The 17,288-nt window shown below is 43.8% G+C and overlaps 1 protein-coding gene across 2 annotated transcripts; it reads right to left on the bottom strand.

Moving 5' to 3' along the window:
- Positions 1-384: 384 nt before the first annotated feature.
- LOC311110423 (uncharacterized protein) lies at positions 385-12,654 on the bottom strand. Of its 2 annotated transcripts, none has more exons than XM_084188968.1 (3): positions 12,174-12,654; positions 2,060-2,190; positions 385-1,874 (listed from the first exon to the last, which is right to left on the bottom strand). In XM_084188968.1, exons 1-3 carry the CDS (start codon positions 12,445-12,447, stop codon positions 651-653), a joined length of 1,629 nt encoding a protein of 542 aa, XP_084045094.1. In that variant the 5' UTR covers positions 12,448-12,654; the 3' UTR covers positions 385-650. The 2 variants fall into 2 exon arrangements, with proteins under 2 accessions (XP_084045094.1, XP_084045095.1); XM_084188969.1 differs by having other exon boundaries at positions 12,216-12,645.
- Between the last annotated feature and the right edge of the window lie 4,634 nt (positions 12,655-17,288).

Genomic DNA, 17,288 nt, shown 5'->3' with positions numbered 1-17,288 from the left:
TGATATGGTGTGTGGTCCTCCCACTACGACTTGAGAAAGCATGCAGTTTATTAGGCTACAGATTAAATAAATCATGCTGAAGTTCACAGGGTGGTGAAAGTGCACGGTGATAAGCTTGATGCTGCTTTCCAATAAATACAGAGGGTCTTATTCTGGTGACATGATGATCAATGCTTGACTGCCCTTTCACAAATATATTCTCGCTATTATCCATAATAATCTCATCATGTAGACTAGACAAGCCGCACAGCCTACCCGTACTGTATCTGCGAGCTGTTGGCTAGAGCACAGGTGCCAAGATCAAATTAGGCACATTTGCTATTTAATGCAACAGTTTTTGTGACAAAACCATCGGTTGAGTTGAAAATGCGATGGAAACACATTGAACTTCATATTTTTATTAGGTACATGAAAACTTAATAGAAAAAGTACATTTTGGATACACTAAGTCATCTCGCACTGATTTTGATCCGCAACAAGTCCATTTCATTGTTTTTATGCAGATTTTAGAATATTCGCATGAAAATTTGTTGCCAATTGGGATGGACACCTAGCTAGTGAGTCCATTCTGAAAAAACTCACGCTGGGGGGTTAACGCAGGGTTTGATCTAAACGTCAGAAGCTATCGAGTGAAATTGTTATTTTCTATTTTACAGAGTGGAATGGTTTTTCTGCTGGTGTATCCTGAGGTAGCTCCTCTCGGAGAACCTCTTCCCACAGTGCCTACAGGCGAACGGCCTCTCTCCCGTGTGGACCTTCAGGTGCATCTTCAGGTTGCCAGCCAGGGCGAAGCGCATGTGACACTGGGTACAACTGTAGGGTTTCTCCCCTGTGTGGACCCTCTGGTGCCTCTTCAGGTCACCAGCCTGGGCGAAGCGCATGTGACACTGGGTACAGCTGAAAGGTTTCACCCCTGTGTGGACCCTCTGGTGGATCTCCACCTTCTGGGGGCAGCTGAAGCCTTTGTTACAGAACATGCAGAGGAACCGCTTCTCTTTACTACTGCCTGATGTTGCTCCCCCTCCCCAAGCCTTGGCACTTTGGTCATTTGAGTTCAATACCTGATCGAAAAGAACGCAGCCATGTGAATCGGACGGTGCCATTGACGTGGACACTGGGTCGCGATCCCTGAATGCGTGTAAAGGGGATTGGGTGGCGCCATTTAGATTTGTCTCCAAACTTTCCCTGTAATCTAAGAAATCTCTGCCCTGTGAGTGTCCGTCTCCTAGGTGACTATCTTCATTCCATGTGGGAGGAGCGTCGCCCTCCACTTTCACAGTCACCTCATCTACCACTATAACCTCCCCTTTCTTATCTTGGCACCCATCAGAGTATACACTACTACTGTACCGGTTCCAGTCCCCTCTAGACAGATCAGTCTGTGTCTCTAAACCCAAGGGCATGTTGCCAGTGTCCATCTCTGTAGCGTAAGAACAAGACGGATCATTGACAGTCTCTGACGCTTCACCCAAGTCCTGATGGGAATGAACCGTCCTCGGACTCGGGTTACAGTAAACTAAATACTCTGAGCCGGGAGCAGGAGGACAGCCCAGTGGCCCCTGCTTCAGTCTCTCTGGGTCTGATCTGTGGTCAGATACTGTGTGTAAGAGCCTTTGTGTTACAGTTAAAGTCTCGGTGTCTGTCTCTGACTTGAGGACGGCATTCGGCATTCCACTGACCTCCGTGATGCTGCGTTGGGTCCTGGGCTGGGGTGTGGCGGCAGTCGCAAGGTCCGCCATGGCTACAGGGGGCGCCACTCCAGCCGCTGCTCCAGTCTGAATGTCTCTGCTGTGTCGTGGGTCCTCCTCTCCTTCAGTCCTCTCCTGCTTGACCAGAGATGATCCTCCAAGACCTGCAGCCTCTGCATCTGCAGACTGACAAAAAAAGAGAGGTGGTTATTACCGGTACATGAGTTGACTTGGATGTCATAGGGAAGTCTCACAAGCTCCCCTATGGCAGATAAATAAGGATGTAAATGAATAGCTGAGGGGAGCCTTTCTGAAATAAACGGGCCACATTTGATGTACTGTAATTTTTTATGTCACACTATGACACTAACCTCTATCATAATAACATGCTGGGTTGAGGTTCCACTCCCCTCATCAACAGTGATTGGTTGTTCATCTCTCCATGTATTGTGTCCCGCTGGCTTCACAAAGCTCCTGTGTCCTCCAGTGAGATGTCCTTCACCTGAGAGAGTGATTGGGGGAAAGGAGTAGTTAAGTTAGGTACTGTCAATGCTCAACGTTATATTGTACACTATTGACAGAGGCCGTGTCCGAATACCCATACATGCGTCCTAAATAGTAGGCTATTTGAGTATGCGAAAATAGTATGTGAATTTTCAAAAATCGAGTATGCTTTAAATGCCAGGACGTTATACTCATTTCGGCTCTTCATCTTGTAGAATTCGCTGCACACTTTTCAGGAATTCTACAGCCACAATGCATTGGGAGAGGGCGACTAGCGAAGCTTCTGCGGTGGTGTTCAAATGGAAGTAGTTTTTGTTTCCCTTAAAATGATCACGAATGTTTCATCGTAATTGTTACATCTTTGAAAACAGATCTGCAGGCTGCTGTCTGCCGTGCCTTTCAATAGTGTGTGACTGAGTCCCGCAATTCGGGGCATTCCTCCATGTGGGCATTCCTGCAAATGCACACGCACATCTGAGCCATTTTGTTGCAGGTGCATGGTAACAATTAGATACGTTTAAAGAAAAAAGAAACCCACACACTCTTGCTACTATCACTTTTTTATTGGTGGTCCTCTGTAGCTCAGCTGGTAGAGCACGGCGCTTGTAACGCCAAGGTAGTGGGTTCGATCCCCGGGACCACCCATACACAAAAATGTATGCACGCATAACTGTAAGTCGCTTTGGATAAAAGCGTTTGCTAAATGGCATATTATTATTATTATTATTATTATTGAAGGGTACATGTCGGCTTCTTGGCTTCGTCAGAGCTTTTTGTGCTACTAAACTAAATAAACCATCTTTGGTATTATAATAATTTATTTAATTTCTATAGCTCTTTTCATTACAATCTCAAAGTTCATCAAAAGCAAAAAAACTAAATACATAGTCATAAGTAGCCTAGCTATAGTTGGCTAGGTCAACCAATGGAGGCCAAGTCTTTGAGTGCATGCATCCTCCAAAGATGGAGAGGGACCGTTCATGGCTCGATCAGAGGAAGGTGGTCAGGGAGATGGTTGATGAAGATGGAGTCGGGTGACGATCTTGTAGAGGGCTAGCTACTCTGGGAACCAGCCTGAGTTGGGCACCAGAAAGCTCACCACACACAGTTCAGAGTAGTAGCTAGCCAGTCGTCCTCATTAAGTGACCTCTGCCTCAGCACTGCATTCCTCTACTGCATCTCCCATTCCTCTCAAGCTTCAGGTGACTCTTCAATTGATACACGTTTAGGCCTGCAGTTAACTCAAGTTTACTCGAAATATGTCATTCCAAATGCTAGCTACTTATCTAGCTAACGTTAGCCCAAAACAACAACACTCTGGCACGCCACTATAGTGAAATATCTTCTTCTTCTGTGGTTTTTAGGCATGCAAATCCATTACACATACTATCAAACACACAATATTATACAATATCTTTGAGTGTACTTACAGAGCAAAGGAATTTACAGGGGAAAAGGGGAAAGAAAACCACCCTTCCGACTACCCTACACTCATTAAAACCCACCACCCTATCATCTTCACCTACACCAGGCCGACAGCCTGAGAGGATGGGACACTCCCACTCAACTCTTATTTTTTTCCCAGTCTGAGCTTGTTTTGTTTCCGAGTTCCCAGTTGTCTTGAACGCACCAAAAGTAGTACGTTGCAGCCATGGCAGACTGCATATTTTTTACTAAACAGTACGTGCTAAATAGTATGTGACGATGAGTACATACTATGAAGTTTAAGTATGTAATATGCTAGTATGGGTATTCGGACATGCCCAGAGTCTACAATTGGCAAGGATGTAAAGTTACATTTATCATAACTTCTTGATACTATTCATTGATTAATTGATTATATTCCATACATCACATTATTTTAATTGAGTATGACAACAGGAAATTCAGTAAATCAAGAATCTGGTTAGAATATGATACTGGCTGTGTACGAAATCTGGCTTGCCTACTACTTACTTAAATTGCATACTGTGTGCTATTTGTACTATATACTATTTAGAACTTACTGGTTAGTAAAAACGAATGCAGTAAGCAACAAATACAACATATATACAAAAGTATGTGGACACCCCGGTGTATAAAATTGAGCACACCACCATGCAATCTCTATAGATAAACATTGGCAGTGGAATGGCCTTACTGAAGAGCTCAGTTCAGGCTAGGCCCCTTAGTTCCAGTGAAGGGAAATCTTAAGGCTACAGCATACAATTACATTCTAGACAATTCTGTGCTTCCAACTTTGTGGCAACAGTTTGGGGAAGGCCATTTCCTGTTTCAGCATTTTTATTTATTTATTTTATTTAACCTTTATTTAACCAGGTAAGCCAGTTGAGAACAAGTTCTCATTTACAACTGCGACCTGGTCAAGATAAAGCAATGCAGTGCGATAAAAACAACAAACACAGAGTTACATATGGAATAAACTAAACATACAGTCAATAACACAATAGAAAATCTATATACAGTGTGTGCAAATGTAGTAAGTTATGGAGGTAAGGCAATAAATAGGCCATAGTGCAAAATCATTACAATTTAGTATTAACACTGGAGTGATAGATGTGCAGAAGATGATGTGCAAATAGAGATACTGGGGTGCAAATGAGTAAAATAAATAACAATGTAAATAACAATATGGGGATGAGGTAGTTGGGTGGGCTAATTACAGATGGGGTGTGTACAGGTGCAGTGATCAGTAAGCTGCTCTGACAACTGATGCTTAAATATAGTGAGGTAGATAAGTGTCTCCAGCTTCAGAGATTTTTGCAGTTCGTTCCAGTCATTTGCAGCAGAGAACTGGAAGGAATGGCGGCCAAAGGAGGTGTTGGCTTTGGGGATGACCAGTGAGATATACCTGCTGGAACGCATACTACCGGTGGGTGTTGCTATGGTGACCAATGAGCTAAGGTAAGGCAGGGATTTGCCTAGAAGAGATTTATAGATGACCTGGAGCCAGTGGGTTTGGCGACGAATATGTAGTGAAGGCCAGCCAACGAGAGCGTACAGGTCACAATGGTGGGTAGTATATGGGGCTTTGGTGACAAAACGGATGGCACTGTGACAATGCCCCCGTGCACAAAGTGAGGTCCATACAGTGTGGAAGAACTTGACTGGCCTGCACAGAGCCCTGACCTCAACCCCATCGAACACCTTTGGGATGAATTGGAACGCCGACTGCGAGCCAGGCCTAATCGCCCAACATCAGTGCCCGTCCTCACTAATGCTCGTGGCTGAATGGAAGCAAGTCCCCGCAGCAATGTTCCAATATCTAGTAGAAAGCCTTCCCAGAAGAGTGGAGGCTGTTATAGCAAAGGGGGGACCAACTCCATATTAATGCCCATGATTTTGGAATGAGATGTTCGACGAGCAGGTGTCCACATACTTTTGGCCATGTAGTCTACCATCATACAAGGTTTATCTATAATGAGAATGCGTCATCTAATGCGGAATTGCGTTATTTCCCGCCATTCGTTCATTTCGGGTGCGCATCCCCATATTTAAAGTTGCAATATTTAACTTTTTTGTGGACCAACAAAATTCACATAGAAGTGTGTGTTATAGATCTGTCATTCTCATTTAAACAAGTCTAAGCAGTGGTAGATCTGTTTTATGTGTGCCATTTCTACTTTTGGCTTCAAACAGCTGAAAATACAATATTTTTGGTAATGGAAAAGATATTTCACATTGGTTTAGATGGTACAATGATTCTCTACACAATGACTGCTTGTTTTGTCACAAACTGAAATTAGGCAAACTATTAGAATTTTAGCAACCAGGAAATGGCGAAGGGATTTCTGCATATTGCACATTTAATTATCAGTTGATGTCAAGCACATGGGAGTCTTCAAAAGTCTGCAGCGAATTCTACCAGATGAACAGCCAACATGAGTATAACATCCTGGCATTTGCTGTCCCATGTAGCTCAGTTGGTAGAGCATGGTGCTTGCAATGCCAACGTTGTGGGTTCGATTCCCACGGGGGACCAGTATGAAAAAAGTATGAAAATGTATGCACTCACTACAGTAAGTCACTATGGATAAGAGCATCTGCTAAATGACAAAAACATTACATTTAAATTTAAACCAAAGTCGATTTCCGAAAATTCACATACTATAAAACATTCTATTTTCTCCAGAGGCGCAACTTTCACTGGGGACATGTCCCCCCCGCATTCTGAAATTGCATTTTTGTCCGACTCCCACCTGCTGCCGCAAGAACTGGTCCCAAACCCACGTTGGTTGAGTGCTCTCCACGTCTTTTCATTATCAATATTTATTTACAGACACTGTAGTAAACTACAATCTAATCATATTTAAATTAATTTCATATTCAAGTTAACTGCCACGTGATTCTCCGCCCATGTAGGCAGCCTACTCTATTTATTTATTACGCCTTTTTTTTCCTCCCCAATTTCGTGATATCCAATTGGTAGTTACCGTCTTGTCCCATCGCTGCAACTCCTGTACGGACTCAGGAGAGGCGAAGGTCGAGAACCATACATCCTCCGAAACACGACTCTGCCAAGCCGCACTGCTTGTTTGCTTAACCCGGAAACCAGCCGCACCAATGTGTCGGAGGAAACACCGTACAGCTGGCGACTGAAATCAGCGTGCAGGCGCCCGTCCGCCACAAGGAGTCGCTAGAGCGCGATGGGACAAGGACATCCCAGCCGGCCAAACCCTCCCCTAACCCGGACGACGCTGGGCTAATTGTTCGCCGCCTCATGGGTCTCCCGGTCACGGCCGGCTGCGACACAGCCCCGGATCGAACTCGGATCTGTAGTGACGCCTCTAGCACTGCGATGCAGTGCCTTAGACCGCTGCGCCACTCGGGCGGCCCAGCCTACTCTATTTCAATGAGCCCACACATACTAGGCACACTTGAACTCTCACACACAACTAGGAGAGAGAGGTATGCTACTGAAGTTGAAGCAGCAAGTGTGTGAATAATGCGAAAAATATGTGCTTTCAATACAATAGGTCGGCTAACGCATACAAAGCTGAAAGAGGACCGTTTCAAAATAATCTGTGGGACAACCAAAATATCTTCATCCCAAAGTCGTCTGACCGCCTGCAGCATGAAAAACGTCGACCCCGCAGCAATGATCTCTGTCGGGACCAAGAGGTCTGCAGCCCTCTAGTGCAGTCAGTACACAACACTATGCTCATCATGTCTTAGCAGGATCAGATGGTGACAGGGGTCCCAGCAGGGTCAGACAGCCAGGGAAGACCAGTCTACGGAGCTCAGGTGAATTTTGCAGTATATTCAGTGAATGATACAAAGTTCCATCTTGAATTGATGGGAAGACCTACAGTAGCTACAGGACAGCAATTTAAGCTTAAAGCTAGTCTGGGATCTGGGAATAATGGTCATTTCAATAATTGAACCATTGATTCTATTCTTGGATAATATAATGTCTAAATGTACACCAAGGTAATTCTTTGTCATGCTTCATTTTAGGAGGATCAGATGGTGACAGGGGTCTCAGCAGGGTCAGACAGCCTGGGAAGACCAGTCTGACAGAGGTGAGGTGAATTTTTGCAGATACAACACTTTATTCTCTCTGTCCAGCAAACACTGGACAAGCCAGGTGCTATTTTAAGGCATTCTGACAAACCTCCAAAGTTGATTTCCAAACTGTATCAAGGGTTGATAGAGGCTTGTCCCGATGACACAAAACATGTAAAACTAAAATGTGAGGAAGACCAGGGAGACGCTATTTATGATGATGAATAGATACAGATATGTTAGAATGCACAGTCATGTTCATATAATCTCATACAGCAATGGCGCTGGAGGAGATGGCTGCCGTTTTACGGGCTCCTAACAAATTGTGCAATTTTGTGTGTTTTCTCTCGTTGTCTGTAACTTATTTTGTACATAATGTTTCTGCCACCGTCTCTTATTTCAGAAAATATCTTCTAGATATCAGAACAGCGATTACTCACCTCGAACTGGGCGAAGATGATTTATTTAACGAGTCAGACGCAAAGGATTTACTCCAGATACCAGACCAGGCCCAAATCCCTGTCATTCGCATGAAGAGAAGACGCCGATACAGGGGACGCAGGCCCGGGTGCCTTGTTAGAATTTGTTGGGGAGTGGGTAACCCACCTCTACCATCCGTCCTATTGGCCAACGTGCAATCATTGGAGAATAAACTGGATGAACTCCGTTCAAGACAATCCTACCAACGGGACATTAAAAACTGTAATATATTATGTTTCACCGAGTCGTGGCTGAACAATGACATGGATAATATACAGTTGGCTGTTTTTTCCGTGCATCGGCAAAATAGAACAGCTGCCTCCGGTAAGACAAGGGGTGGTGGTCTGTGTCAATTTGTCAATAACAGCTGGTGCGTGAAATCAAATACTAAGTATCTAGAGTATCTCACGATAAGCTGTAGACCACACTATTTACCAAGAGAGTTTTCATCTATATTTTTCGTAGCTGTCTATTTACCACCACAAACCGATGCTGGCACTAAGACCACACTCAATGAACTGTGTAAAGCCATAAGCAAACAAGAAAATGCTCATCCAGAGGCGGCGCTCCTAGTGGCCGGGGACTTTAACGCAGTGAAACAAATCCGTTTTACCTAATTTCTACCAGCATGTTACATGTGCAACCAGAGGAAAAATAACTCTAGACCACCTTTACTCCACACACAGAGACGCGTACAAAGCTCTCTCTCGCCCTCCATTTGGCAAATCTGACCATAATTCTATCCTCCTGATTCCTGCTTACAAGCAAAAACTAAAGCAAGAAGTACCAGTGACTCGCTCAATACGGAAGTGGTCAGATGACGCAGATGCTAAGCTACAGGACTGTTTTGCTAGCACAGACTGGAATATGTTCCGGGACTCATCCGATGGCATTGAGGAGTATACCACATCAATCACCGGCTTCATCAATAAGTGCATCGATGACGTTGTCTTCACAGTGACCGTTCGTACATACCCCAACCAGAAGCCATGGATTACAGGCAACATCCACACTGAGCTAAAGGGTAGAGCTGCCGCTTTCAAGGAGCGGGACGCTACCCCGGACGCTTATAAGAAATCATGCTATGCCCTCAGACAAACCATCAAACAGGCAAAGCCTAAATACAGGACTAAGGTTGAATCTTACGACACAGGCTCCGACACTCATCAGATGTGGCATGGCTTGCAAACTATTACGGACTACAAAGGGAAGCCCAGCTGCGAGCTTCCCAGTGACACATGCGCGCTTCGAGGCAAGCAACATTGAAGCATGCATGAGAGCACCAGCTGTTCCGGACGACTGTGTGGTCACGCTCTCCGTAGCCGATGTGACTAAGACCTTTAAACAGGTCAACATTCACAAGGCCGGATTACCAGGACGTGTACTCCGAGCATGCGCTGACCAACTGGCAAGTGTCTTAACTGACATTTTCAACCTGTCCCTGGCCGAGTCTGTAATACCTACATGTTTCAAGCAGACCACCATAGACCCTGTGGCCAAGAACACCAAGGTAACCTGCCTAAATGACTACTGACCCGTAGCACTCACGTCTGTAGCCATGAAGTGCTTTGAAAGGCTGGTCATGGCTCACATCAACACCATCATCCCAGAAACCCTAGACCCACCCAATTTGCATACCGCCGCAACAGATCCACAGATGACGCAATCTCTACTGCACTCAACACTGCCCTTTCCCACGTGGACAAAAGGAACACCTACATGAGAATGCTGTTCATTGACTAAAGCTCAGCGTTCAACACCATAGTGCCCTCAAAGCTCATCACTACGCTAAGGACCCTGAAACTAAACACCTCCCTATGCAACTGGATCCTGGACTTCCTGACGGGCTGCCCCCAGGTGGTAAGGGTAGGCAACAACACATCTGCAATGCTGATCCTCAACATGGGGGCCCCTCAGGGGTGCGTGATTAGTCCCCTCCTGTACTCCCTGTTCACCCATGACTGCGTGGCCAAACACGACCCCAACACCATAATTAAGTTTGCCGATGACACAACGTTGGTAGGCCTGATCACCGACAACGATGAGACAGCCTATAGGGAGGAGGTCAGAGACCTGGCAGTGTGGTGCCAGGACAACAACCTCTCCCTCAACGTGATCAAGACAAAGTAGATGATCGTGGACTACAGGAAAAGGAGGGCCGAGCACACCCCCATTCTCATCGACGGGGCTGTAATGGAGCAGATTGAGAGCTTCAAGTTCCTTGGTGTCCACATCACCAACAAACTATCATGGTCCAAACACACCAAGACCGTCGTGAAGAGGGCACGACAAAGCCTATTCCCCCTCAGGAGACTGAAAAGATTTGGCATGGGTCTTCAGATCCTCAAAAAGTTATACAGCTGCACCATCGAGAGCATCCTGACTGGTTTCATCACCGCCTGGTATGGCAACTACTCGGCCTTCCGACCGCAAGGCACTACAGAGGGTAGTAAATACGGCCCAGTACGCTGCTGCTACTCGCTATTTATTATCTATGCATAGTCACTTTACCCCTACCTACATGTACATGTTACCTCAATTACCTCGACTAATCTGTTCCCCGGCACATTGACTCGGTACCCACTGTATATAGCCTCGTTATAGTTATTTTATTGTTGCTCTTTTATTTTTTACTTTATTTTATTTAGTAAATATTTTTCTTAACTGCATTGTTGGTTAAGGGCTTGTAAGTAAGCATTTCACGGCGCATGTGACAAATACAATTGAATTTGATTTTGATTTGATAAATTACTGCAGTTTAAGACCATCCATAGAACGTACTATATGCCAGTGAAACTGAATATCATGCTTTCAGAAATTGTATTATTCTGCTGGAGGTGTAAAGCACAAAAAGGGACATATTTGCATATGTTGTACTCTTGTGAAGGCTGGCTGAATTCTGGCAGAGTATGTGCTTTTATCTCAGCATGTATACAGATTCTCTCTTCTCCCCTGATTTTCTCATACCTAAAATGCCTATTCGGACATGGCCATCTGTCTTCGTGGAGGAATTTATTTTTAATTGACCTGCCTGGTAAAATAATGGTGGGAAAAAAAAATGTGTTCAAGATAGCAAAGTAATAAGGGGAAGTATTGAACCTATGTGAAGCTAGCCATAATAAGGATTAGCCACAGTTGAATTTGCGTTTTGTCTTCAAAATAAAAGTCCCTCATTTGTATTTATAATGGATCCTCATTAGCTGCTACCTTGAGCAGCTACTCTTCCTGGGGTCCAGCAAAATTAAGGCAATTATACATTTTAAAAACATTACAATACATTCATAACAGATTTCACAACATATTAAGTGTGTGAAAGTGATGCAAATGGATACATATAGCGGAATCATGCCATAAGATCGGAATGTTGTTATATAATTAAAACAAAATACAATAATTTGTTAATTTGACAAAAATATTAATAATTTGAAATTGCACTGTGGATGTATTAGACTTCAGAATTGCAATGGGGGCATACTTATATGCACTGTACAGCCTTACCTATGGATCTTGGGTCCCTGAAATGGGGTATCAGCCTACTCAGTGACACCCACAGATTACAATTTTGAAGAGTTTACACAAATATTAGCGTCGTAGCTCTTATTGAGAGACTCGGAAACCACAGTGAAATTAGCCACATAGCAATATAAATGTCAATATGTACAACAGGCTGTATAGTGAGGTGACTGTGTCAAATTAACTAATTATTGTATTTTGTTGAATTTATATAAACAACATTCTGACCTTGTTTAGCATGATCTATTCCAAATATGCCATGATTCCACTATTTGTATCCGTCACTTTCAAATGGGGAACTTCTACTTTGAAGGCGAACTGAAAATTCCACTAGTGTGGCTAATCCTTATTGTGGCTAGCTTCACATAGGTAAGTATTGCGTACTATTCAAAAGCTGACCAAGACATAATTCAGGGTAACACATCTGAACACATGTGAAGAGGGGAACGGTGCGACAGGCCCTCAGCCTTCTGCAAAATGTACCTCTTGGCATTCCGTTGTGAATCTTTACACTACTGGGACTACCTGCAAGGACGCGCTCTCGTATTGTCTTCTCTGCGCGCTCCCGTGCCCCCTTCAGTTCTAGTAGCTGTAGTTTCCTCCGCAATCCCCTGTTTTCTTTCTGGCTTTGAGAAATTTCCAAACGAAACACTGCATAGTCGTCGTCTACGAGTTTACAGATCTCTGCCACGGCTGCATTCGCTAGCACCTCCATAATGGAGGCTATTTGAGTGTGAAAAACCATACAGTTAGCCATCGTTAGGTTAGCAGCTAGCTAGCGTTACCTAGAATCAACCAAGTTCCGTCTCCAACCCGAATTAAAGAGTACCTGAGGTAAGTATGTGATGCTCATATTGTGAGTTCCAAGATGTTAATAAACGTCTAAATAACAACAATAAAAACGCTAACGTGGAAATTCTTCTTGGTCACGGTTCACTACTTCTTCTTTGGTATCATGGTGTTCGCACATTGTTTGTGCATGCCGCCACCTACTGTGCGGGAGTGTGTGGTCGATCACGTAAAACGTTGAAACAAAAAAAAAAAGGGGGAAAGGAAAAAAAAAAATTGCACCACCAACTAACTCTACACCTATATACCACTATTTCATCAAAAATAAATAAAATAAACCACCACCCCAGTCCCCTACATTGGCCCTAACTGATCCTACGCCAGGCCGACTCTTTCGTTCACCCAAGTACTTCTCTGAAGTCTTGTCCGGAGGTGCGTGCCGCAAAGCGCCCACTTCCTTGATGGAAGAAACACCGAAAATCATTAAGTCCACTTCGAGTTACCTTCACCGATTTAACAGTACGCAAATTATTTTTTGCCCAGCCTGAGACTACATATGGGGTCCACCAAAAGGCAGAAATATCCACTTTCTTCAAAAATGTATTCCACTGGGCCAGAATCATCCTTTGCATGGCCATCGGGCGAGGCTCGGACTCGGAGGTCTTCACCACACCTGCCACCACAGGTAATTCATCCTCACTCTCGTCAGGTTCCATTTCTGAGACCGCAGAGTACTGTTTGGACTTGGCGCCATTCTTCCTCAACACACATCTTCCCACTACACTCGTCTCTTCTTCTTCCTAGCTGTCCATAACCACGTCTATCTGTTCACCACGCTCATGCCGCGCCTTCATCCGCTGTATTTTTTGCAGAGCACGCACTGATGGCCTTTCTCCAATACCCAACTTCTGTTCCTTAGCCCAATTTACTAGTCTGCCTTTCTCTGGCCTCTCCCAATTTGTTTTTCTGATTGACTCGTTCATTTTAGTCGTTCGTTTGACCTGCTAGTGCTGGTCGCAATGAGTTCTACAGTAGGATTAATACACGCTCTTCCGGCTCCAGAGATGTGTTAGAAATTGCGTAATTCAAATCTGGTATTGGAATAAGAATCAAGAGATCTTCAATCCAAGCTTAATTTATTAAATGCAAAATGTATGTATGATAAGTATGAAGGTTCGTATATACGGGTCCACTGAAATACCTCGCAGGGCACTCAGAGAACTGATCCATTGTTACCGGTTCTTCCTCAAATACTCTGACAGAGAGAGAGTTCCCACCTCTCTGCTGGCCAATCAGAGTAGACGCTGAGCGTGGTTTAGACTTACTCAGCCAATCCGTTGGCGCACGGGTTGGTCCCAACCCCTCTGCGCTCCACTTGTTGCACACTGTTGCCAGGCATAAGTTTATCATAACAACCTGTGGAGTCAGCACCCAAAAGACACCATTCCACTGTACTACGTTCAAGGACGGTTCACAGACAACAAAGAGGCAGTGTTCGTATCTGTGAGAAATACAAGTCTTATCTATAAGAAATACAAGTTTTATCTCATCCTAGCCCCTAACGTTCCTCACATGAATCACAGCCTGTTATGTGAAACAATTTATATCAGTATAGTTCAAACCTATGCTCCTCATTAATGCATTCCTTCTAAGCTATTCATCACTTCAATCCAATTATGAGAAAACAAATCCCAACAGATGTGCTCCGACCACCAACTGTATGCCATATGCGCGCAGGAAAATACATGATGAGCATAATGAAGAAAAACACATGTTTAGAACTGATAATTCATCGCATGGTGCAAGAATGACTGCAATTAATTGATTATTGAATGTTATGATGGACACAGCGTTGTAGAACCAAAACATACACAGCCTCTGCGCAACAAACTTGAATTTGAGAATGAATCGTTTGGGGTGCTGCAGTTTGCAAACGAATGTGCTTATCACGGCAGTCAAGCAATGCGTTCCGCCAAGAGTCGTTCAAAATCTAGTCCAATTGCGGTCACAACTAGACCTCGTTTAAAATGAATCAATAAATAATCTTAATTGTATGTCTAGCAATCAAAAATGTACATTGTTTACAAGTCTGTCACAAATGACAGCTCCAATAAGCCCCCTATGAAGAACGAGAGGCTCATAGAATCATGACTAATGAATTTTCAGTTAATCGTTCGCCGGTGGGGTTTTGTGTGTGCTCTGGGCATTACAGACTCAAATTAACTTAATGAGTCGAAAGATGTTATTTTCACCGAACAAATTAAAGATCTGAGTCAGTAAAAAGAGCTGAACTTCCCATTCCTAATCGCAACCAACTGAAAGGTGCATACACCGCCACCCACCTACTGTACTGGGGTGTGAGGATGGTCACGGCCTACCTATAATACTATATTGTCTTAATGGTTTGACAATTCAAAGGCATGGGCCCATACTTACAGACCCACAACAGCATCAATCCACTTTTTTAGCTGAAATACAATGGCCATGGCTTACCCATGATGTTGTACAATGATTTACATCAATAGGTCATCATTTTAGTCAAAGTATGATATATTTGGCCTTGAAGTGGGACATTCGTGGAAATCCGTGTCAATGCCGTGTCTTTCCTATGAGATTAAGTGCAAATTATTTTCAGGCTTCGTTTCTTTTCAGGGCTGGGTTTTATTTTAATGTTACCACCCACCAGCATGGCATTGTTTATTAATCAGAAACACCTGCAAAGTTCTTCCTCTTCGCCAGTTGCGACTGAGCTGAGACAAACCATTTTTTAAAACCAGAACATTATCATAATCCATTGCATAATTTGTCAAATTCCACTTATTTTTTAACTAGTCTGTATATAAAAAAAAAAACGGTATAATTGCGTGATATGATTTGCATTTTGCAACACCGCTACCCCTGTCGCCCCAAGATGACTGGTTTTGACCATTAAAGTTTTGCTTCACTACACGCACCACTGCTTTGATTGGTGCAGCTAGAAGCCACAAGTGTCTATCGTATAATGAAAAGGCACCTGAGAAAGAAAATTCAAGGAACTTCTTTATCTATTTTGTTGTGCTGTTGTTTCATTTGTATTTGGTGTTTCGTGTCCGATGCGTGGTGTTGTTCCATATATTATTTGCGGCGTGCATCATGAGCAAAGTCATTGTAGCCTATAATTTCAATTCCCCTGTGAAAACCATGAGCATGGGACTTGGCTTTGCTATACCGCAGCCTACCAAAGGTTGCTCTGCGTCCATTACATGGTAAAAAAACACCTCTCCAATGTATGGAAGATGCCGAAACTTTGGCCATATCTATAGATGGCGAAGTCAAATATACTGGTTACCCCTATCCATCGATGGCTAAGTTTTCCCTAAATGCTTATGACAAATCCAGCTCCAGAACCAGCCATAGCCTAGCCAGCTGGCTAACCTTTTGAATACAGTGTAGTTAAGATAACATTCGCTAGCTAGATAGGGTTAGCATGATAAGGTTAGCATGTTAGCTAGCTACACTGACAGCTGTCAGTGCCCTATTTGTTGTTGTTTCTCCACTCAGCCTGGAAATCACCACTACGTCATTCTTCAGAGGTGGAACCTAAACACGCATTTCCACTCTAAGACAGGAATTACATCGAAACAGGGGCGGCAGTGCCCTCTGGTGGGGCCCTTTAAGGCAACATTAATTGGGCCTGTATCCACAAAGCGTCTCAGAGTAAAGAGTGCTGATCTAGGATCGGGTCCCCATCGGTCTTATAATCTAAAATACAAAACTGATCCTAGATCAGCACTCCTACTCTGAGAGGCTTTGTGGATACGGGCCCTGACCTAATACCATTCAGACAGTAGTTCACAGTGGGCTCACCTCAGTGAGACTGTGTGTGGTCCTGTGTTGCTCAGCTGGTTCATCTGTGGGTTCAGGAGGAGGTGTAGTCTGGTTGTCCTCCATGACCATGGTCCCCTCAGGGTTCCCCAGACCCTCCTCACACCCCTCCTCCTTCACCAGCAGCACCTCTGGAGGTGATACAGATTACAAGGACATACCCAGCTAACAATTCTAGGGAGAGAACATTTTTGTAATGTTACCCGTAATGTTCCCCTAATGTTTGAGTGTCCAGTTTTCCATTAGGGGAACATTCTACTTATGTTAGCAAAAATATTCTGAGAACCTTTTTATCCATTCATAGCTCTTTGTCTGTTAGGGATACTTACACACAGTGCTTTTAACATAGTGTTTTCAACGTACATATTTGAGACACAATTTGACATGATTATATTATGCATGTTCATTTATACATGAATAATAATTAAACAGTCCTCACCTGGAATTTGAACTCACAACCTCTTGGTTCACGGTACGCCGATCTTCCTGCTACGCCACAATGTCTGTGTCATATATCGGTTAATCAGACTATTCTCATCATTGATTAGATTTATTTATTTCAGCAATATAAGGGCTTTCAGTATAGTTGTCTAATGTTGGTGGGGCATGTTAACCTGATGTAAAAATACTCCTGTATCACTATGATCAATTAACATTTTTATTGAGTGTACATTAACAGAGCTGAGATTTACTTCAAAGTGCATTCTCCCTATTGCTTACAGCCTTACACCTATCAAGTTGTTTCAGCTCTTCATAAGTGCCTAGAGAGGAGGGGGTAGGGTTTCTTCTGGACAGGACAGGGCCTAACTACTGGTCCAATACGCACATGTCCTAGAGAAATCCCTTATTGGGACAGGGATTAGGGCGTTTGTCATTGGTGCTTGTGGCCTGGGTTCAAGACTCGCTAGGGGAATCACCCTACGCTCACATTTTTAGCAAAATATA

Source organism: Coregonus lavaretus (genome assembly GCF_964263955.1).
Source record: "Coregonus lavaretus genome assembly, contig: SUPER_35_unloc_5, whole genome shotgun sequence".
Taxonomy (NCBI): domain Eukaryota; kingdom Metazoa; phylum Chordata; class Actinopteri; order Salmoniformes; family Salmonidae; genus Coregonus; species Coregonus lavaretus.
The sequence above is the reverse complement of the archived record's forward strand: the minus strand, read 5'-3'. Positions and strand labels throughout refer to the sequence as shown.